This window comes from Penicillium diatomitis, assembly GCF_028827545.1.
Source record: "Penicillium diatomitis strain IBT 30728 chromosome Unknown utg000004l_segment0_segment0, whole genome shotgun sequence".
In the NCBI taxonomy this organism is placed as follows: Eukaryota; Fungi; Ascomycota; class Eurotiomycetes; order Eurotiales; family Aspergillaceae; genus Penicillium; species Penicillium diatomitis.
In genome coordinates, this window is record NW_026623176.1 from 3,375,855 (window position 1) to 3,396,693 (window position 20,839).

A 20,839-nucleotide genomic window follows, 5' to 3' on the forward strand; every position below is an offset into this window, starting at 1 on the left:
GGATTTCTCCCGGCACCAGAAAAGCTACTCAGGTCTATTTTTGCGCGGATAGGGTCTGTTGTCCCCCACCGGTCGCTAAACACGCATCATCACGACGTTCGGACTGTCGGCACGACAGTGTGGATTGCCATAGCCCCATCGATGTCATCGCTCAAGTCCGTCCCAACAATTGCGCCTGCAACATGAACGAAGAGCCTTCTCGATAATCGGATTGACTAGGTCCCTCACATGGAAAGGTCGAAAATAGGGGAAGGCTTGATACTTGGCGTCCTTGAGGTCTTTTGCAGTCAGCAATGAATATTCACCCGTCTCAGCAACACTGGTGGTGGAAAGGCGAGGCTCTTGATGGGCGTTTGTTTACATGGACTCAGGCAACATAGCAGGCCTGGTGAGACACCCCGGTGGCACACGATTACGCGCAGTAAGCCCCGCATGCTTGGAGCATCATGCCCCAATCGTCATGTTCAAAGGATGAGAGTTGTCAGTGTGCAGCGGCGAGAATATGAAGTTCCAGCACAAGAGTCAAGCAATTCATCATCTCGGTCGTAGTCAAACAACAGCAGATCCGGTCCATCCGAGCCAGCAATGCTGAAGCATCGCATCGGCTTTAACTATAGAGCTGCGAGAATGTCGTGCACTTGATGAATAATTGAATAGTGACTTCCACCTCAACAAGGGATGGATCCACAACCATCATCTTGATCCAGTCCGGAAGGACAGCATTTGCATACAATTGGCCGTAGTTCTCTGATGAAGGATCGAGATACATCTTGGATGGTGATGGAGACACTGCAAGACAGCTGGTACTCGTAGGCATAATATTGAAGAAGTATATGATGGATTATGCAACTGGGGCTAGCATCTGCTGAGCTGTTTCGAGTGCAGTGTACACTGCACACATGGTGTTACTTGTCCTTAGTTATCACTAGGGAGTCGTGACCAGGACACCTACTGATGGACCACACGAGATCCCATATCTATTTGCTTTCTTACCGCTCCTCAAAGCATAGTGAATCTTTGCGGGGTTTCAAATGCAGAGCCATGTAATTTTTAGCAAGACTTCCTAACCTTGAGGCTATTTCCTTGGTTCCCTTTGGACCATGGATGCGATGTTGTCCCAGGAATGGTTTGGATTGATCGAGGCCTTTGGGATGTGATCAACCTGAGGCATCAGCATGGGCTGCACAAAAAAGGTCTAGCGTGGACTTCTCCATAACCTCGAATTCCAGGCGGTGAAATGAGTGGTGTCCGGCATCTTGGATTGTGCCGTCCTTGTGACATTGTTCCTCCGCGCCTGCGCTACCTTTCATTATCACGCCTATCTTCCGCTCAGAAGCATCAATTCAACTGCAGATCAGCTGTTTTTCAGGCATCAATATCCATGTCCGACCGGAACCGGAAGGACGCTAAGCAATCGCCTTGAGGCCCCTCATCGAAATTGAGCCAACACGCCAAAAGACAAGAAAGATGGCGGACGTGCTACCAGACGATCCTGCCTCGGGGGTGCAGTCCTCATCAGAAGACCAACGAGCTGAGATGCCCGTGGAGTCCTTGGTTCAGGGTCGCGCGAAGCGAAGCACAGCCGGTCGGCACATGGCCGCTCTGATTGATGCAGCTGCCGACGATGACCTGACACTCCTGTTCGAAGAGGTGGAGGATGACCAGGAGTTCGCAATGGATGTGGAGGCGGCGGAGGACGAAGATGTGGGACTTGATTCGTCCTCAGATGACGATGACGACCAGGGTCCCGCGGCCCCGGAGGACTATGAAGGCGAGAAAGAACTACAGAAACAGGAACGCCGAAAGCGGCGCGCCCAAAACGACTTGCGATTCCAAACTCTTCGAAAACGAGTCAAGATTGACCCAACCGCCGCCTCCTCCGTCCCTGCTCCCGCGCCCCGTCCCAAAAAAAAAGTCAGAGCGCATCTCATGGCTACCTACAACAGAGGATGGCCCCACACGATCTTCTTCACGTCGACAGACAATGGTCAATAAGGAACTCACGCATGCTCGACTGAAGGACAGTCAGGAGAAGCGTATCCGAATCATTGCTACGATGAAAGAGGCAGAAAAGCGCAAAGCCCACCTGAAACCAAAGGAGATGACCCAGGAAGACCATCTTGCAGAGGCAGCTCGGGTGGAACGCACAAACAGCAAAAGCTTGAACCGGTGGGAGCTGTCAGAGAAGAAGAAGGCAGAGGAAAGGAAAGCCAAGATCGAGGCTCTACAAAACAGACGACTTGAGGGCCCCGTAATTTCTTACTGGAGCGGAGTGGCCACCTGGGTCGATGGGAAATTGACAAAGGTGGGAAAAGTCGAGATCAAAGCGAAGCCTGAAAAGGAAGAGCCTCGGAAGAAGAAAAAGGAAAAGGATGAGAAGTCCGCCTCGGTGTCTCAGAGCGGACTGCCTGCAATGTCTGGCGCAGCAGCCGGAGCTACAGTGCCCGTTACAGATGATCATGCGCCAGACCCTGCTGTAACAGCCGCAGTCGGAGTTGCACCCACTGATACCATGATATCAAGTCATGTACAGGTTGTTGTGTCGAGCAAAGAAGCCGCTAAGGGGAAAGCCCCCGTTGACAAAGCTGCCGACGCGGAGACTACCGAAAGAAGGCCCGGCGACGAGCAAGCTGCAGAAGGCCAGCAACACCTTCCAGCACCGGCAGGGCCTGAGCATTCCACGACAACTGAAAACCAGCCCGGTGTCAATGCTGGTGATAAACGTTCGGCCACACCCGTCGCCATAACAGTACCCGACGGCAGCTCAGATACCAAACAGCAAGCTCAAGAGAGTCAAGCTGGTGCTGATAATCTCCTCGGGAGTGAGACCCAGGATAGTGGAACCAACACCACCAACGCGTCTGCGTCTGCGCTGCCCAAGGACCAAGTCATGTCCAGTACAAATCCTCATAACCCCACGCCGGAGGAGCAGGTTGAGAAAGCCATTGACAGGCCCGGGGAAGAGCCTAATGCGATGGAAATTGATCCAAAGCCAGAAACCAAGCCCGTCCATGAAAATGACTCTCAGCAACAAGAACAGAAATCAACGCCACCGGCACCTGCTGCTACTGCGGCAAGCGCGCCTCGGGACCCTGGCACTCTCGACCACATGGAGAAGTCCATTGAGGCACCATTTTTCAGCGATGCGGCTACTGGGCCTTCGGGCCAAAAAGAGGGGCAAAGGTTGACCACAGGTGGTGTTGCTGCCCCGGCCCCTGCACCTGCGTCTGCGCTTGCACCTGAACATGCAGGCTCCCGAGCGTCTGGGGTGTCTGGCCCTGATGCTCCAGAGTCTTCTCAAACCCCTTACACTCAGGTCTCGCTCAGCTCGGCAGCTCCCCCAGCTGTCACGTTGGCCGACATTGTCGAACCTCCAAAGCAGGATTCCGCCCCAAACCAACAGGAACCGCAAGGAGAGCGCATCAATGTGAACAATCTCCAAGAATCAACCCAGCCACACGAAGCCACACTTACGGCCGGACAGCCCGAGGTGCCCGCAGCTCCAACGGCCCCGCCCGTGATTGAACACACGGGCCGCATTTTAACAATCTTGGAGAATTTTGACGACCGGACCGCGCAGAGCAAGAAGTTCAGCATGTACTTTAATGCCAAGAAGCCGCCCCGTTTGACCAGTGAGTGTCGCTGTCCTGTCCGCCCTAGTTGAGGTCGGGTTTGAGTGCCGAGCCAAATGTCTTTGGCACTATCTATAGACTCACCTTGGCCATGATGATCGAACTGATCCTATATCCATCGTTGCTGACCGTTATACCACAGAAATATCTTCCTCGTTGTGCGTGATCACTTCACTGCCATCGCGGTATCGTGATCCGGAAACCTCGCTACCGTACGCGAACTCTTTCGCATACAAACAGATCCGCCGAATGTTGTCGCAAGGCTATATATGGAGCTCAATGCTGGGTTGTTTTGTTGGACCAGGCGGAATCGCTGCGCGTGGCGTGCCTGGTCGATTCCTCGGCAAGGAAACCGACGGAGACGATGAGAAGGAAAAAGACAAAGAGAAAGACGAGGGAGAGAAGGGAAAGGCCGATAAACCCGCTCCCGGATCTGAAGGCGATTCAAAATCTAATCCTATGGATGTTGACGCATGATAAATTCTACGTCTTCCTTTTCTTCGACTCCCCCAAACGGACGAGGCTGACCTTGTTTGAAACACCATGTATACTACGTTTGTCTGTCTTTATCTTAGCCCTCTTGTTGAATTATATAGATACCCATTCTCTTGATCTACAACCTTCCGCAACTCCTGCTTGTTTTCCTCTTGGAAATGTATTTCGGTCCAGCGGCCTGAATCCCCTGACTTCGAAACTCGACGGCGTCAAATAAGAAACCGCCTCTCTCAAGAAATATGACCTCCACATTGGAACCAGCCTACCTCCAGCTACCGTCCATCAGTTTCCAGAAGAAGAGAAAGACCACAGGATTAACTCTAACGACAAGTGGAATCGCTCAACAAAGATTCCTGCTCTCGATATCGGCCACGTTTTTGATGTAGTTGAGGTTTTAGGTCAGTGCAACCACTGCTACAACGTACTAGTCTCTACGACTGTCGTAGCTAAGGTATTCGACACCTTGAGGGATTGCGTTTTTAGTTGCTCCGAACGTGACACGTTGACAGACAGACTTGTACTCATCAGTGACGGTAGATTCAAACACTTCATGAGACATTTAATCATACATCATATGCATACACATCACAGACAGCGGATTACAACTCCGGCATCCGCCAGCTCCACATCAATGGCTATCCTTTAGGTCACGATGGCACCTGTGGAATAAGCGCTCTACCCGAGCCTGAACGCGCTTCATTCAATGTTGAGCGCCAGGCCATCATCACCTCTTTCGTACACGCCAGTCTGCCTCGAACGCGTCGGAGAGATCGCGCCTAGTCTTGCGTGTAGATGGCTCCCCGGTCTCGCGCTCAAGGAAATCTTCAGGGCGTACGGTCAGGTTCCTGCTCGTTGAGCCAGGCTGAGAAGCTCGTATCTTCGTGACGTATCGCTCTAATCGTTCCTCCCATGCCTTGGACACATCATGCCAGTGATCCGCAGACTTGTGTCTAGCAGGGTCGTCCATGCGGTAGACACCAGGAGGCGAAATGCCTAGTCCCCCGCGCTCAGGGCTTGCTTCTATGATCTCACGCGGAACACGCACATCCACGGGGGCACGCCCGCCTGCTGCGGTGTATTGCCAGACGCGCGTCTTGGAGAAGAACTTCAGAGCGTCATCATAAAGCACGCGCGCCATACCGATCCAGCCGCCGCACCTCGCCCACGTGTCAAGGGCTTTCGCGAGAGAACGCAACTTGGCAGCGTACGAAGCCTGTATGCTTGCGATCTTGTCTGGGTGTGCGGTTGCCGCGGCGTACATGGCTCTTACTGGGAAAGCGCGGATGGAGCCACTCGGACGAGGGCTACGCAGATAGACCATACTACGGATCTGAGTGACTTCTTCTTTCGAATCTGTCTTGTGATCCTGGGCTAGTGCTGTCGAGATGACAGCCTCGGCATGGTTCATCGAGCGAAGAATCTCTGCTACATCATCGGCTCGGTTGCAAACGAACATGGACGTTCGATGCCGCACGTCTGCACTACCGGGGATGAGCCATGAGTCCCATATGACGAGGCGAGAGCTGTCGATATTGGAAGTGCCACTCAACAGAGATCGGCGATCCAACTGCTGATCTAGAGGCATCTTTACCGATACCGCAAATCTACCGGTGCAGTTGTTCAACCTGCTAGCACTGCCACCAGAGACTGAAATCATTTCGTCGACCTGTTTCTTGTACTGCTCAGCTGCATACCATCGCGACTTGCAAATAAGCTCATCAGTACCAGCTTTCAACTGTTGCAACTCAGCAAGTATGTCTGGCAAGGCCGGTCCGCACACGTAACGCTCAGTCAGCCGTTCCATAGCATTCAGCATCAGGCGGCGCTCAACACAATGCACATAGTGATCCCAAGCACGCCAGTCCCAGCACAGTAGCGTCACTCCATCATACTGGGAGCTTCCGAGGCCCTCGGTACCGATAATTGAGTTTAAATACCTCTTCATTGCCTGCCTAGGACACTCTCCTATCTCTCGGCCTACCTCAGGAGAGCGGTTCCTGAGTGGCATGAAATGGAGCTCCTCGGAAAGCTGGTTTTGCTTTCCAGGAGGGGCAGACCGAGTGATGCCATCTTTGTGATTTTTCAGCGCTGTCTCCGCAGAGGTGGTGCCCCATACAGCTCGTGTTTCCAGCAGTTCATCGTACGTCATGGCCTTATTTGCGAATTGCTGATAGATTGGTTCCAAAAGCAACTCCACAGCTCGTGAGAATAGATCCAGGTGCGCTTCGAAACTACGCCCCTTGCGATTGATGAAGGTGGTATCCAAATTATTCACAGCAAAGTCCAGTATCTCAAGTGACACGGCACCGGCAAGTACATTCGGATCTGGGTGTCCCACGAGGTCTTCAGCGTTGATGAAATATGCGGACGAAATAACCTGCACATTGGTGCCAGGGAAGAACCATGTCCTTGTTACTTGGGCCGTGACTTCCTTGAAGGCGGCCCGCCAGTCCTCGTCATCAAGATAGAGCAGATGTCTGTCCAAAACGAAATTCGACAACTCAGCCCAGTAGGGCGACGTTAGCAGCCAGAAGAGCGTAAGGTACATGCGCTCATACGACATTTCCGCAGCTACGCAGGCTCGAAGCAGCTGTTTGGCCACGTCCTTGAATTTCGGCCCGTGGCCCTCAGACGTCCACTTGTCTATGGCCAGCACGAGCAAAGTCGCAATATCAAAATAGTGGCGACGCTTGTGGAACTTGTCTCGTTTCCAAAGAGGCTTTGACTTTTGGCGAACAGGCTGAATACCGGGATCGTTCCCTCCCTTTGTCGAATCTTCGAAACGCTCCCTCATCCTGTCGTGGACATTGTATGAGCCGGCGCGAGGCTCATAGGCTGTACCGAGATCCCCTACGCGTACGGCTTCCGACGCCCTTCCTTTGTCAAGAAACTGCCAAAAGAGTTCCCACGTGTGAGAGTCCACCTCGCCACGCGGCACAGCCTTGGAAACCAACTTATCAAAATCATCCCAGACATAGGGTCCCAGAATCCCCATGACGTCTGCAGTAGCGGCAAGCGGCATGTTGACATACTTTGCATAGGCATCAGAGTGTGCCGTACCAGATGTCCAGGGCGTAACGTGCCAATCGAGCACCTGTGTATCGTATGGATAATCCGGCTGATATGTAAACCCCCGTCTACCGTACCCAAACAATACCTGTACGCCCTTGAACAAGCCAGCAGTTGCCTCATCAACAGTAGCAACCTTGCGGCATTTGACACCACGGGCAGTCAGCACAGCCACCCAGTCGTTCGCTGCGCCTTCTCTTCCAACGACTATCACCGGAAAGCCTCCAGGAACATGTCTTGGCATCCAAGAGGCCTCTGGCCGCCATGGCCTGGACATGTTGTCTAGATACCAATATTCAGGAGATTGACAGTCCAGCTCCTTGTGCATCCATCTGCCGTACTTGAGGGCTTCGACGCTGTGCCGCTGTTGTTCAAGCGGCACAGCGTCGCGTCGAACCCTGGAAGACCTGCTCATCCACAATGACCGTCGCAGTGACTTATCCCGATAAAGAGACTGGCGAAGAAGGGGACTGGCTAGCGACGAAGATAATTTCCTGACGAGGAAGGTATTTCCCTGGCAAAGACGGAGATTGGCTGGGGAGGAAAGTAATTCTCTGGCGATGGAAGTGATTCTTGGGCAAATCAGGCGAGGTCAGAGGAGAGAGTACAACAGAGCCAGATCGATAAGACAAGACAAGGATGGTAAGATTGTTCATTGTTGTGGGTGAGAGGTTCTATCTGAGCGAGACTGGCAGAATCACACAACAGAAAGGTCTGAACCTGAGGCTTCCATGATCATCTCAACTAGAGCCTTGTGCCCCAGACGAGTTCTCGCGGTGGTGCCTAGTGCTGTTGGCATTCTTTGCAGATGTGGAATGGTGGTACCTATTGAATGGGTATACTGTAGCCAGGTCGATTTGATAAGTAGTGGCAGTAGAAGCATTAGTAGCAGCAGCAGCAGCAGCAGCAGGAGTAGTAGTAGTAGTAGTAGTAGTAGTAGTAGTAGTAGTAGTAGTAGTAGTAGTAGTAGTAGTAGTAGTAGTAGTAGTAGTAGTAGTAGTAGTAGTAGTAGTAGTAGTAGTAGTAGTAGTAGTAGTAGTAGTAGTAGTAGTAGTAGTAGTAGTAGTAGTAGTAGTAGTAGTAGTAGTAGTAGTAGTAGTAGTAGTAGTAGTAGTAGTAGTAGTAGTAGTAGTAGTAGTAGTAGTAGTAGTAGTAGTAGTAGTAGTAGTAGTAGTAGTAGTAGTAGTAGTAGTAGTAGTAGTAGTAAGGAGTTTGTTGACTTGACGAGTTCTCATACGTTTTGACCGTACCACTTCCAGCTCGATCCGCAAGTCCAAGTTCAATCGCATTACTGACCGTCTTGCAGAAGCCCTTGTTCTGACTCAGCAGTCGATGATACATACCTACCTATTGCCATAACGGTACATGCCTTTTCGTTCTCCACACGCTCACCCAAGGAACCGCTGTGCGGAAGGCGGCGGGATCCAAATTTAGCCATGTAGGCAGAATGGTGACGGTGGTTCTTTTTGAATTACCCAAGGTCCATTACCTTTTTGTCTCCAAGGTCGAGACCGGGATCTCCCATCCTTTGCGCAGCTAGATGTCTTCTTAATGTACATGGAATGTGCCGATAATGCAAGATGTCTTGAGCAGAGCGGTGGAAAGATTTCTTTTGGTCTGTTGCAGTATCTCATATTAGACGATTGACGCTGCTAGCCTGGATAGAAAGATAATACGATGAGAACGATCACCCTCCGATATCTCGGCCGGTGGTTCAAGCTGTTTGGAGCTGGAGGATAGGTCTTGCTTTGATCAAAGGTAGAGAGATATTATTCGCGTGACCCCGGTAGAGATAGTCAGAGGCTCGGAGCAAACATCGTGTGCAACGGCGAAAGATCTAAACTCAACTGCAACTGCAACGACCTCGAATACAGGTAAATGTATGAAAGGACCCACCATGACAGCACACTGTATCTTGCTCTCTCCATCTACATCTCTTCCACCATTTGAAGACGCCCCACGCCCACCATGTGACGACGAGCAAAACTTTCCACATCTGGTTGATTATTGCTAAACACGGGCCACCGCCACTCGCCATACCTTCGATTTACGTCCATGTGGCGCCGATCTTATGGTAGCATTCGGCGACGGAAGAATCAATATCGCTTTGGAGATGGAGCAATGAGGGAATTTGTGTACTGCTACCTAATCCAACTCAATCTCTGAGACTGGAACGGTCTATCGATCTTGTATGCTTATGTTGCCAATCCTCTCATCAGTTTGATACGTGTGTGCTTCTCCGCTGTGCCGAGCAGCCTACGTACCTACCTAGACACCTACTCGGACACATCTCAGCGTCTTGACCACGCTGTGAAATATTTCCATTTGGAACATCTTGGCTGTGAAAGCTCAGTAACCTAGTCCTAGTGATACTGGCTATCGATACTGGCTATCGACGAGCAATGATCGATCCACCTGACACTTCATGTTCATGCGAATTCCCAACTCTCCGTTCTATCTATAGATCATCCGTGCGTGATTGATCGGACTGTGTGGAGCAGACCTTCGAATCGACGACTTTGGTCTACAGGACCACCTGACGCCCCACAAGCCACAAGGCAAGTCTCTGCAGTCGGCGCCGATCACTCAAACATGATGTGGGTTAAGGCCAGCAGGGTGCTATGGAGCTACTAGTACTGGGCTGGGCGGTAAGCAGTGGCGGTACTGACCTTGATCCTTCGGTCAAGTGAACCCGGTGGAAACCGAGTCAATGATTATCAACAAAGAAGTTTCGATGACGAATTTGGTTATCACGCAACTAGAACCTCACCTGGGGAAGGGGACAATCGTGGACCAACGGAGTTGTCGTAGTTGTCGTGATGACGTGCGCCATTCCGTTGAGATTTATGCCCTTCTCCCTAGACGCTTTGTCACGTCCAGAGTCAAAAGGATGTGATTGAATGTGCTCGATTGGTTGTCATTTCAGAGCATGTAAGATCGAGGCCGTGTGGTGTAGATGAAGGTCCCCCAAATCTCATTCTCAGAAATACCTGGAGCGGCTAGCGCGTGACAACTCCTCTATCTACGACGTCGGCTGATGTCTGGAACCCCTCTAGTGACTCTACCATCACGCAGCGGTAGGACCAGGATCGTGGCGTAGGCTGTCAGGAAAAGTAAAGGATGAAGTATCCATTGGGGTGAGAGTGTCTGAGCACGGGACGTGCCCTTCTAGATTGCATCGGCGGTTTCGGCAGGTCGATCAAACGTGGTGGGTTAGTCGGCTAGACGGCTACTGTCTGGGACTACTTCGTAGGCTGGGCGCTGGAGCGGAGCGGCCCTTGGTGACTACTACTTTATCGACCTACTACCTAGGTAGTAACTACCTGCTCGTTCTCACTGACTCGGACATGGTCACTGACGACCTGTCTAGACGCCTAGTTGGTAGTTGGTATACAGAACCAGGGTGGTGAGAGTATGGCGAGTCAAGATGCAGCATCGGCGGAGCTAATCACATTCTCGAGCACCGTCAGACAGGAGAGTGACTGGATCTTATGATATGCAGAGATACGGGCCCGGCGCTTCGAGATGAACGTTTTTGTGCCGTTGAAAGGGACCTTGGTGGTCTCGATGGAAGGTTGATTGGTGATTGACTCTCGCTTTTCCTGTGTCTTTAGTCTCCACTCGGTCAATGGCCAGTGTTGGAATGGATTGTCATGAATCGAGTACCTCCGGTTGCGTCGACGTTGAGGTAGTTTGCGTTGGAAAGGCACGTCCGCTAGGCAGCTACCGAGAGATCGAAGAAGAAGAAGAAGAAGAAGAAGAAGAAGAAGAAGAAGAAGAAAAAAGAACATACATCATCACCGCAATACACCTTGGAATTCGTGGAGATGGTATAGCTCATAAGCACCCTCGTAGTGAGTCAATTGTGTGTGGACTGAGGACTGGTGGAGCCCATCCATCTTGTACACAATCAGTCCATCTCCCCGCTGCAATGGGGCAATGGGCTGATGCAATTCCCCTTCTTCCTCGGAACAGCTGCCGAAAAAAGAACGTGATGGAACGATGCACCAGAGCAAATAGTAGGGTGTCCTGCACAGTCCACAGTCCCATCCTCCAAACGTAGCAGTGGTGAACGTGGGCGTGGGTGCGTGGATGACGGATGTGTCAAGAGCCAAGAGAGTGCCGTGCAGTGCAATGCCCGCGGGTGGTGGTGCGAGTGGATCAGCAACGCACATCATCCGTCGAATGTTGAGCCGGAGAAGCGGCAGTCTCGAGTCTAGACTTCCATCGGTGGATTCCACGCGGTGGGACTGTGCGGGCGTACGCGCACGCCCCGGTTGGGGGAGGTCACTGAGAGAGTTCTGTGGAGTCGGGAGTCTCGACTCTCGACTGTTCAGTCTGGACGCTGGACTCATCGCCGAGCTGGGTGTACCTGAAAGACTTTCAACCTTCTTTTTTAGCCCGCCGTGATGGTTGCGCACACGGTTCTCATCTCTCATCCGCCCGTATTTATTTATACCCTGGGGGAGGCCACCCCCACCGATGATGGGTAAGCTGTTCTTGGACTATTGACCACAGAAGCATACAAACATCGAGTCTCGACCTCGACCCCGCGACGAGACAGATCAATCTATTCTTCCCTCTCTAGTATCCCGATTGTTCCGGATCCTCTTCTTTTTTGGCAGCCAATTTGGTATGTATTTGTCCCTTTGTCTTGACACACAATCACACATCTCTCTTCAAGTCCTCTCTCTGCTGGACAGCACACACCTGCATCTATCTGCACACCTGCACATCTACCCATAAACCTGTCACTGTCAACCCTGTGAGATCATGGACAGCTCCTCCTCGGATTCCGTGCTATCGTGCATCTGTGACGCCTTATCTCCCCCCCACTCACATCTCGTCGATCTCCGACCGAGGCTCCGATTAGCCCGATCGTGATCCCGGTCGAGGTCGAGATAGAGATAGCAGTCCCTGCCCAACCCACACGGGCGGCAGTTCGACGCGGACGACGAGATGCAATCTCCCGAGTGGATTGGAAGACGAAGACTAACTTTGCCTTGCAATCGCTGTCTAGGCCTCCTCTAGCTGTTGCGGGCAACGTCTGCTGCCCTCGTGAGGATTGCAAACCTTATCAAAGGTTTGCCGGGTTGCGTCTTGCCTCATTCGGCATTTTCGAGTCGCTTGGCTCGGGTGGGCTTATTGCGGAGATCAAACCTTGCGGGGGGTTGAGTCACGGAGAAGAAAGACGCTGCGAGAAAAGACGAGAGAGAGATAAACGTCCGGGAATTGACGTCCCGAGAGCGGAGGAGGGTCGAGATCTCCATCTTCTTGTATCCTCTCGGGCCCATTCCACAGACGGAAACGTCGCTCGTGATCGGTTTCTGTCTTGTTCGGAACCGAAGAGGGGAAACACTGGACACTGAATAGTAGTATATGGTTGCGGTCCTTCCCACCCGCTGTCTCCATCTCTGTTCATCGTGAAGAGGATTCCGGCGTGGTCCTCCAGTTGGGCCGCGGTGAATTGAGATCTGCTGCCAGACCTGCACCCGCCCGTCTGGCATACTTGCTGTCTCGATCTCCCTCTCTTTCGCTCTCCTCCTGATCTCGTGGTCGCTGGCTACCGACCGTCCTCCCTTCTGCATCTCCCCCGTTCCACTGCCTTTCCGACTGGTCTGATTCCATCTCCCTGCGCCAACAAAATCCCTCATTCTCTCGGTCGTGCCAAACCGGCCGTCGACCATTCTGCAATTCAACATTAAAATCCCTCAAGTGACTCCCTCCATTCTTCGACGCTATCGCGTGCTCCACCCCCCTTCCGCAGGTACCTGAGCACCTTACACGGCCGCTGCGCTCAAGTCTCCACTACCTCCGGCTACCGCATCCCCCAGCGTCCCAGAGCGCTTAGTGCAGGTAGTGCCCGGTGCCCACGACATCCACCCCACTGACGCCGGGCCCCGTCCAGCCCTGGAACCGCCGGGCTCCTGATAAGAAAGTCATCAGATTACTGGAAGAGGCATTTTGTTGGATTTTTCGGGTTCTCAATTGGGGAACCAGCAGGGGCTGAATCTTCCTTCCAAGCAACAAAGACAAAAGAAAGCACTCCAAAGAAGAGACGGGAAATCCGTTATTCGAAAAAAAGACCAAATTCGTGATCTTTCACCGCCACATTGTGTGGGTGTCAGAGTGAGGACAGAGAAGCCCGTCGACGGAAGGAGCTCCTGAGCCCCAGTCCAAAAGAAGAAGAAGAAAAAAAAAAAACAAAAGAGAGAGAATTCAGAAAAAGGAAAGACCCAATATGACTCAAACGATGGCCTCACATCGTCGCTCTGCTTCTTCAACTCATCTCTCCAACAAACTCCTCAAGACGGCCCCGACTTCTCGTCCCGGTGTCCATCGTCGTGGCACCTCGGCCATTGCCCTTTCCATCTCCAAATTGGGTTCGGGTCCATCTGCCCGATCGCAGTCAAGGGCAACCGCGACGCTCGACGACGATTCAGATATGGCCGCCAGTTTCTTGAACTTTTGGTAAGTCTTGCCGCTACGGATGCTTTGGACACATTGATTTGCTTTCTCTTTGGATTGTGTTCTTTTGCCCTTTCAACCGGACTGAGAGCTACGTCGCGGCCTGGGAGGACGGTCGATGACGGTCTTGTCTCCCTTATCGCATCCATCGGACTGCTTTGGGACATCTTGCAAGATGCACAGAACGTTCCTTATCTTTGCCCATTCCGCGATCCTCCCTGCAGATCCCCCAGACCGCCAATGTTGTTGCATCCTGCCCTGGCGGTCCATGCAGATTGCCGTCATACAAGACAGAGCAGGATCTCCCTGGGTTCTGATAAGACCTGGAGGGTAGTTCTTTATAATCGACTGAGTCATCCACGGATTTTGGGTGACTGTCAAGTCCCCATCGTCCTCCGTCTTGTTCTCTTTCCTCTTTCGTCGTCTTTCTCATATCACTTCTTCGAGGACTGACATTGTGGTCTCTTTACAGCGCCACGTGCGAGCGTCAAATTACTGTCCCCAACAACTCGATTCTGTACTGCAGTGAAAGGTATGCTCTGCTTGGCCGTCAAGCCTTTTCCTCCCCTTTCCTCCCCTTTTCTACCTGGGCCGATGCCAAAGTGCAGGATTATGCACATATGTTGTCGTGGCTCTCGATGATTTCGTCTCACAGAGTCCATGCGTGTCAAAACAAACAACAACAACAACAGTCCTTTCCGTGTTCATCCTATACCACGTCCGCCTTCTTACCCTTCTTGATATGATCTCTAACAATATACCTCAGTTGTCGCCGCAAAGACTCTGCCAAACCACTCTCGGCCTCTCTCTCCCCGACAGCCTCATTCTCTACCAACTACCACCACCACCACCACCACCACCACCACTCCTCGTCGCCATCCTCAAACACCCATCTCACACCCGTCACAATGCCCCCCTCCCCACCTACCTCACCTTCTCTCTCCCCGCGCACCATTGTCGCCCCCATGACTCCCACTCGAGTCTTGTCATCGACTTCCGCCTCGGTGCCTTCCATCAGGATACCTGCCACATTCCACGAGGCCAAGTCAGATCTGGACCCCACCGAATGGAAGCCCGTGTTAGGTTCCCGCACCACCAGTGCGGCCAGCATGACTAGCACCACGAGATCCCTCGCCACCTCCGACGCCTGGGGCTACCTCTCCCACTTCCACGGGGGTGCCTCGGCAATGCTCACTCGTCGTACCCACCGCAGCACCGCCAGCCTCTCGGGCCTCGAAGGCGTGCCCACACCCTCGCTCACCCATGCCCCCTCTGTCGCATCGTCCGTGTCGAGCGCCGCCTCCTCGGATGGCCATGAGCATGGCCATGAACATGAATATGAGCTCGAGCAGAAAGGACTGCACACACGCATCCGCCGGCCGCTGCCACCCCGCCACAATCCGTACTTTTCGCTTTCACACGCCGCTGAGAATGGCATCTCCCTTGTGGTTCCTCACGTTGCAGCCGTGACTGTGCAGGATGTTGAGAGTGATAGTGGCTCAATCTTCCCGGCCAGCAGCGCCGTGTGGGAAGATCACGCGTCGGGTAAGACGGGTGCACCTATCCTGATGCGTACCACTCCAACCAACAGTGTTTGATGCATGGCGTTTCATCTTGCTTTTGTTTTTGATTCCATTTCTTCTGTCACTCTGTCAAGTCAAACATGGCGCTGGAAAATCACAAGGACGAAAAAGTAAGACCGGGGAAAAAAAAAAAAAAGAGATGGAATTTCATTAGAGTCCACATTGCTCTTCACTTCTCCAAAAGGCATCGCATCTCATGGCCCTCGGTCAGGAGCAGTCGGTCTTGAGCTTGGATACAATAATCGAATTGCATTTGATTCTGTAATACCGCCTTCCAGTCGTAGTGCAGTTCGAGAATCATCCGGAGACAAGATCGATCCCGGTCTAGACGCGTCAATGGCTTGTATGATGAAGTAGTGTGGTCGATCACAAGGATGTCTCGGCTGAGATAGGCAGATTATCCTAGGGCTGAGCCTTTTTTTCCCAAGTTGAAGATGCAAGTTCACGGCTCGTACGTACTTAGTACCCACCACCTAACCTACTAGATTCTTACCTTGGTACTACCAAAGGTGTCGTAGCAGGTAAGTTAGTATACCTCGACAACAAGGCAGGAGGCAAAAGCACGACTCCGCCTCCACCGGGCTTCGCCTAACCAACTGAGTGGTTTGCTCAACCTTGGAACTGTTTCTTTCGCAAGGTCCATTTGGGAATTTGTCTTATACCTGACTGGCGCACCGTTGATGTTTGATTTTATTGAGCTTTCTCCTTGGCGGGCCGGTAACTCGCGTCTATGCAATTGGCATACTCGAGCCTCGAGATGGAACATCCAGGGAAATTGTCCCGTCGCTATACTTGAATAGATCGATAATAAACGTATCTCTATTCTGTTCCGGTTCGATCTCGCCATGAGGAAACTCCATTTCTAGCCTTGATAGCCTTGATAGCACCTCACAATGTTGACTTTGAAATTTGGAATTCGGAGCCCGGAGGGACTTGAATATTGAATCGAAGCCTGAGGTGAAAGCTGGAACTGGAACTGGAACTGGAACTGGAACTGGAACTGGAGATGAAAGATCCATCAAATTGACGTCTCTCTCGCACCAGTCCTCAAACCATCAAACCCTTAAACCTCCCCACCTCCCGTCCCACGCAAACCTCAAACATCGGCCTCCAGAATCCGCTCCACATTCTTCATACCCTGCTCAATAGGCTCGTCCGTATCCGTCCTACACAGCTCGCGACGAGAAATCGAATCAGCCCACTGACTTTCCAACAGCGCCATGCTTCCGGAGACCCCAGTGGCCCAGGAAGAGGGCCGAGCTTATTCCTGGGCCGAGCTTAGGACCAACAAACCTGGTCGTCATCCGCACATCGGTCTGGATTCGCGGAATCCCACTATGATGGACGCATGTATGCGCGACGCCGATGACGCGCATGACGCTGTCCCAGGGTCCTTCTGGATATGCAGATGCGAGATAGGACTTGTTAGTTGGGCGACGAGCCATCGTTATAGGAGGTGCGGTGTATTCGATTCCTTGGAGGTGGGTGTGCTGTGCTATGCTGTCTTACCGATCCGTGTCCCTGTTGGATGCATTTGGTTCTTGAGACCTGATTCTCGGACTAAGCGGTGGACGCCTGCGAGTTCATGGGCGTATGAGCTGGTGGAGGATCCGATCTGGGGCTCGGGAAGGGGGGTGGTGATTGATTGTCTGGTTAGTCACTGGGTGATGATGGACATTGACATGGATGGAGTCGTCAGACTGATCAGGAGGGTGGTTATTTGGGGGGGGTGATATATTGGAACAATTTCAGGTGGTGCTTTGACGATGATCGGTATGGTCGATTTGGAAATCTCACCACTCACCGGTACCAACGAGAAATCAGCAACACAATAGTCGGGGGTATCAGCAGTTGCTGCCGTGGTGGTCATTTTGACAAATTCCTCAGGTAAATCGAGTGTCTGGATGTTCTCTCTTCAAGTTGTGAGCTCCCAGATGGAATTGGAATTCCCCTTTTGATTGTTTGAGGCCGTTTATCATCTTAGAATGGCTCGAGCTATATATCCACGACAGACTAGATATCCCGGGGGATGAGGTTGAGAGGCGTCATCCTGACATTTGCATAACCGGGGTGTTGGTACTGTGATGTTGCGGGGATGATTGCCGATGAATGAGATGCGATGAGACAAAGACACAGCGATCAGATACGGAAAATAAGTATGGCGGGCAATAACTTGGTTGATTTTGAGGTCATTCCAGCCGGACGTGGGAGAAAGGTTCAACCCGCGCCTGAGCTTAATGATATTGGGAGCTGCCGGGCTCGAGCAGCTTTGAATTCTACAAAGCAATAAATACGTAGATTGGATGCGCTCCAGTAGAGTTTTCACCATCAACATGCCTAATACCCCGCGACATTGCCGATTCCAACCATCTACACCCTATCTTGATGTCTGATACCTCCAGTCAGACAATAGTATAGACAATCATTAATCCTCGTCACCATGATGCCGACCTTGGCGCCCATGACGAGCTCGGCACCGTTGGACATGATATCATGAACCGATCATTCTGTTTTCATCGGCAGATCGGTCCCGTCCCCACTTTTCAGATCTTGCAGATCGAACTTCCGAAGTGCGGCTGCCGATGCACACAGCACTACAGGCACTGTACTACCGCACGAGCTGGAGCAGGAGCAAGAACCACACCGGGGATCTGCCAACAATCTTGCCTGCAGATCGAGCTCTTTCTATCCTCCCGCGCTCGCGATCCACCTCTATCCACTGTTTGAAGTATCCCCACCAACGATGCGTGCGGTGAGTCGTAGGTGGACACTTGGAACAGGTTTGGGGTAATAGGGTTTGAATGGCTCGTGCCTCGTAGTGCTGTCATAAATAGTCACACAGGAGCGAATGATGTAATAACGAAGTATTATTGACCTAGATAGTTTCCTGGAGGTATCTCCTATAACATGACCGTGGGTATCGAGGAATCAAGAATATAGAAGATGATGCGAAAAGTCTGGATCGGAACTTGATTGGGACAAACGGACAAACCGCTACATAAAACGAAACCTTTCTCAACCATTTCGAAACAAAACACGTCTTCTCTTCTCGTCTATTGAATTCCTATCAGTTCCCCTCTCGACATCTTCCTCCATCTACCTTCTCTACCAACATGAACCCCATCCGCCAATCCGTCCGCCGCCTCGGCAGCACAAAGCAATACCCTTTATCCACCGCGCGACTACAAGCCGCCCGCACTGGACCTCAGCGCAGATCCTACGCCACTTCACCCAGCGAGCTCGCAGACAGCAAGGGCACTCCAATGTGGTACGTTTCCAGCATGCATTCCGACAGGCACTCCTCTCCCAGGTGGAGGGAGAAAAGATCTTTCCCCCTCAAAAATATTCCAGGGATCAAGTTGCTAACGTGTCTCGCCTTGCTAGGATATACGGAGCTATTGCCGCTGGCGCCGGCAGTATGCTGTACTTGTGGAGGAAAGGAAATGCCAAGGCCAAGGCCGAGGCCGGCGTCACCCAGCTCGAGCATCAGCGTGATGGCGGTGCCGCGAGATAAATCGGGATTCGTGTCGTTGAGGGGAGAATGATGTGCACGTTGATGCCATGAAGTTAATGTGTGTGGACATGTATTGTCAGGATATATTTTCGGCAAATGGAAGGTTGCATAGCATTTTGCTCACCTCCAGCTTCAGCCGAGTTTTGATGCAACGTGTGAGAGTAACAGGAGCGGCGATGTAGCGGTACCTGATATAGGTTATTCCATACATTCCACTTCATGTGGTCCAAGGCACATGCCAACCCATGGGATTCAAGTCAGCGAAGAGATGGCTAACCAGTGAGAACAAGAGGGATGTTTCCAGTACCTCAATCTCGTCAAAAGCGAGGAGATTGTCATGAGAGAGTTTATCTGATAGTCGAAGGGTAGACTTCATTACCCTTACCGTTACTGACTTGAGCGTGTCAATTGTAGAAAACATCTAGCTACGTAAATTGAACTGCGCCACGTATATGAATCTGAAGGGTGTTTGTTCCATGAATATGCAACGACGAACTTGAAAAAGTACATGGATGTTCAACAACGTTCGTGACAAAGGTGAGAGAGATGTCGGCTCTGACCGTAGGGGTAACTCTGGGTTGGGGTTTGACATATAAAAGACTTGGTTCGTCGGATAATGCAATCATCATTAGTTCAGTGTCACTTGAGTAATAAATATGTACAATATGTATAAATATGTACAACATTTCCATGACTGATCGCCATCACCACCGTTGTATACATCAATATCCCGCACATTAGTCGCATCTCATTAACTTAGTTCTCCTTGCCATCCAAGTCAGTGAAGAAATTGTATCCAAAGCTGTCACTGGAGTCATTAAAGCGCAACTTCTTATCAATTTTGTCAATGGCTTCGATATCGGCCTGGTCCAAGTCAAACACGCCCTGGAAGTTCTGGGCAATGCGCTCGGGAGACTTGGACTTGGGAATGACCGAGCGGCCGTGGGCAATCCCCCATGCTATTCAATCAAAATGACGCGTTAGAAACAGACTCTCCAGTCGGACCAGAGGGAGGCCTTCTCCGATCCTGGAGGGGGATCATAACTCACCGAGAGCAACCTGGTTCGAGCTCTTGCCGTACTTCTTTCCAATCTCGATGAGAGTCTTGTCGTCCACGAGTTTCCCGTGCTTCTCCTGGGCCTTGTAGATCTCGTTCTGGTTACCAAAGGGCGAGTACTGGGTGACGTGGATACCCTTCTCCTTGTGGTAATCCATAAAGGTCTTTTGCTGCAACCAAGGGTGGCACTCCATCTGGTGAACGGCGGGGACGACTTCGGTGGATTGAATCAGACGCTCGACTTCCTTTTTGGCAAAGTTGCTAATACCGATAGCCTTGACCTTTCCGGTCTTGAGGAGTTTCTCCATGGCTTTGTAGGTCTGGACAAGCCGAGAAGAAAAGAAAAAAAAAGGCAGTTAGCCTCGCATTCCAGTCGCCGTCTCGTCTTCAAACAGGGATGAAACTCACGTCGACATAGTCGATATCATCAGTCACAGTATCGCCATCCTTATCCTTGGGGAACATCTCATCCCCACGCTTAAAGGCCACAGGCCAGTGCATCAGGAACAAGTCGATATATTCAATGCCGAGGTCATTCAACGAGTCCTGCAACGCGGGACCAACATCATCCGGGTGGTGCTTGTTGTTCCACAGCTTCGTCGTCACGAAGATTTGGTCCCGTGGGACACCACTCGCCTTGATGCCCTTGCCGACGGATCCTTCAGTACCGTAGCTAAACCAATGATGCACACGTTAGCACACACGTACAAGGGGCATCGCATTGAAAACGGCCCTCCAGCCTTCTTACCATCGTGCGGTATCAATGTGTCTGTATCCAGCCTTCAACGCCTCGCGAACGGCAGATTCTTGAGCGTCGGCATCTTGCCAGGTTCCCAGGCCCAAGGCGGGAATCTCGGCTCCAGTGTTGAGCTTGAAAGTCTTGAGTCCTTCGAATGGCATGTTGTGTTATGTGGAGTCAATGATACGATTGATGGGTGTATTAGATGTGAATGCGACGGGACGAGAGGTATATATGGATTTGCAATTCGTGAAGTGTATAACAATTGAATTATAGAGGTGA

At 51.7% G+C, this 20,839-nt stretch overlaps 9 protein-coding genes across 9 annotated transcripts; 3 read left to right on the plus strand and 6 right to left on the minus strand.

Moving 5' to 3' along the window:
• Nucleotides 1–1,467: 1,467 nt before the first annotated feature.
• On the plus strand, nt 1,468–4,109 carry N7539_004395 (putative signal transducer; the record flags this gene model as incomplete). Its single annotated transcript, XM_056933997.1, has 3 exons — nt 1,468–1,900; nt 1,947–3,632; nt 3,775–4,109. The coding sequence occupies 3 exons, from the start codon at nt 1,468–1,470 to the stop codon at nt 4,107–4,109; spliced, it is 2,454 nt and encodes an 817-aa protein (XP_056791538.1).
• A 742-nt stretch (nt 4,110–4,851) lies between these two features.
• Nucleotides 4,852–7,473, minus strand: N7539_004396 (uncharacterized protein; the record flags this gene model as incomplete). Its single annotated transcript, XM_056933998.1, has 1 exon — nt 4,852–7,473. The coding sequence occupies one exon, from the start codon at nt 7,471–7,473 to the stop codon at nt 4,852–4,854; it is 2,622 nt and encodes an 873-aa protein (XP_056791539.1).
• Nucleotides 7,474–8,078: 605 nt separating this feature from the next.
• Nucleotides 8,079–8,634, minus strand: N7539_004397 (uncharacterized protein; the record flags this gene model as incomplete). The annotated part of the gene is made up of 2 exons (XM_056933999.1): nt 8,079–8,487; nt 8,540–8,634. The coding sequence occupies 2 exons, from the start codon at nt 8,632–8,634 to the stop codon at nt 8,079–8,081; spliced, it is 504 nt and encodes a 167-aa protein (XP_056791540.1).
• A 3,667-nt stretch (nt 8,635–12,301) lies between these two features.
• N7539_004398 (uncharacterized protein) lies at nt 12,302–12,883 on the minus strand (the record flags this gene model as incomplete). The annotated part of the gene is made up of 1 exon (XM_056934000.1): nt 12,302–12,883. The coding sequence occupies one exon, from the start codon at nt 12,881–12,883 to the stop codon at nt 12,302–12,304; it is 582 nt and encodes a 193-aa protein (XP_056791541.1).
• A 554-nt stretch (nt 12,884–13,437) lies between these two features.
• On the plus strand, nt 13,438–15,262 carry N7539_004399 (uncharacterized protein; the record flags this gene model as incomplete). Its single annotated transcript, XM_056934001.1, has 2 exons — nt 13,438–13,667; nt 14,431–15,262. 2 exons carry the CDS (start codon nt 13,438–13,440, stop codon nt 15,260–15,262), a joined length of 1,062 nt encoding a protein of 353 aa, XP_056791542.1.
• A 1,178-nt stretch (nt 15,263–16,440) lies between these two features.
• Nucleotides 16,441–16,692, minus strand: N7539_004400 (cell wall biogenesis protein; the record flags this gene model as incomplete). Its single annotated transcript, XM_056934002.1, has 1 exon — nt 16,441–16,692. The coding sequence occupies one exon, from the start codon at nt 16,690–16,692 to the stop codon at nt 16,441–16,443; it is 252 nt and encodes an 83-aa protein (XP_056791543.1).
• A 50-nt stretch (nt 16,693–16,742) lies between these two features.
• Nucleotides 16,743–17,117, minus strand: N7539_004401 (cell wall biogenesis protein; the record flags this gene model as incomplete). The annotated part of the gene is made up of 2 exons (XM_056934003.1): nt 16,743–16,868; nt 17,052–17,117. 2 exons carry the CDS (start codon nt 17,115–17,117, stop codon nt 16,743–16,745), a joined length of 192 nt encoding a protein of 63 aa, XP_056791544.1.
• Nucleotides 17,118–18,360: 1,243 nt separating this feature from the next.
• N7539_004402 (uncharacterized protein) lies at nt 18,361–18,761 on the plus strand (the record flags this gene model as incomplete). Its single annotated transcript, XM_056934004.1, has 2 exons — nt 18,361–18,515; nt 18,632–18,761. The coding sequence occupies 2 exons, from the start codon at nt 18,361–18,363 to the stop codon at nt 18,759–18,761; spliced, it is 285 nt and encodes a 94-aa protein (XP_056791545.1).
• A 756-nt stretch (nt 18,762–19,517) lies between these two features.
• N7539_004403 (aldo/keto reductase) lies at nt 19,518–20,718 on the minus strand (the record flags this gene model as incomplete). The annotated part of the gene is made up of 4 exons (XM_056934005.1): nt 19,518–19,720; nt 19,811–20,138; nt 20,227–20,491; nt 20,567–20,718. The coding sequence occupies 4 exons, from the start codon at nt 20,716–20,718 to the stop codon at nt 19,518–19,520; spliced, it is 948 nt and encodes a 315-aa protein (XP_056791546.1).
• Nucleotides 20,719–20,839: the final 121 nt, after the last annotated feature.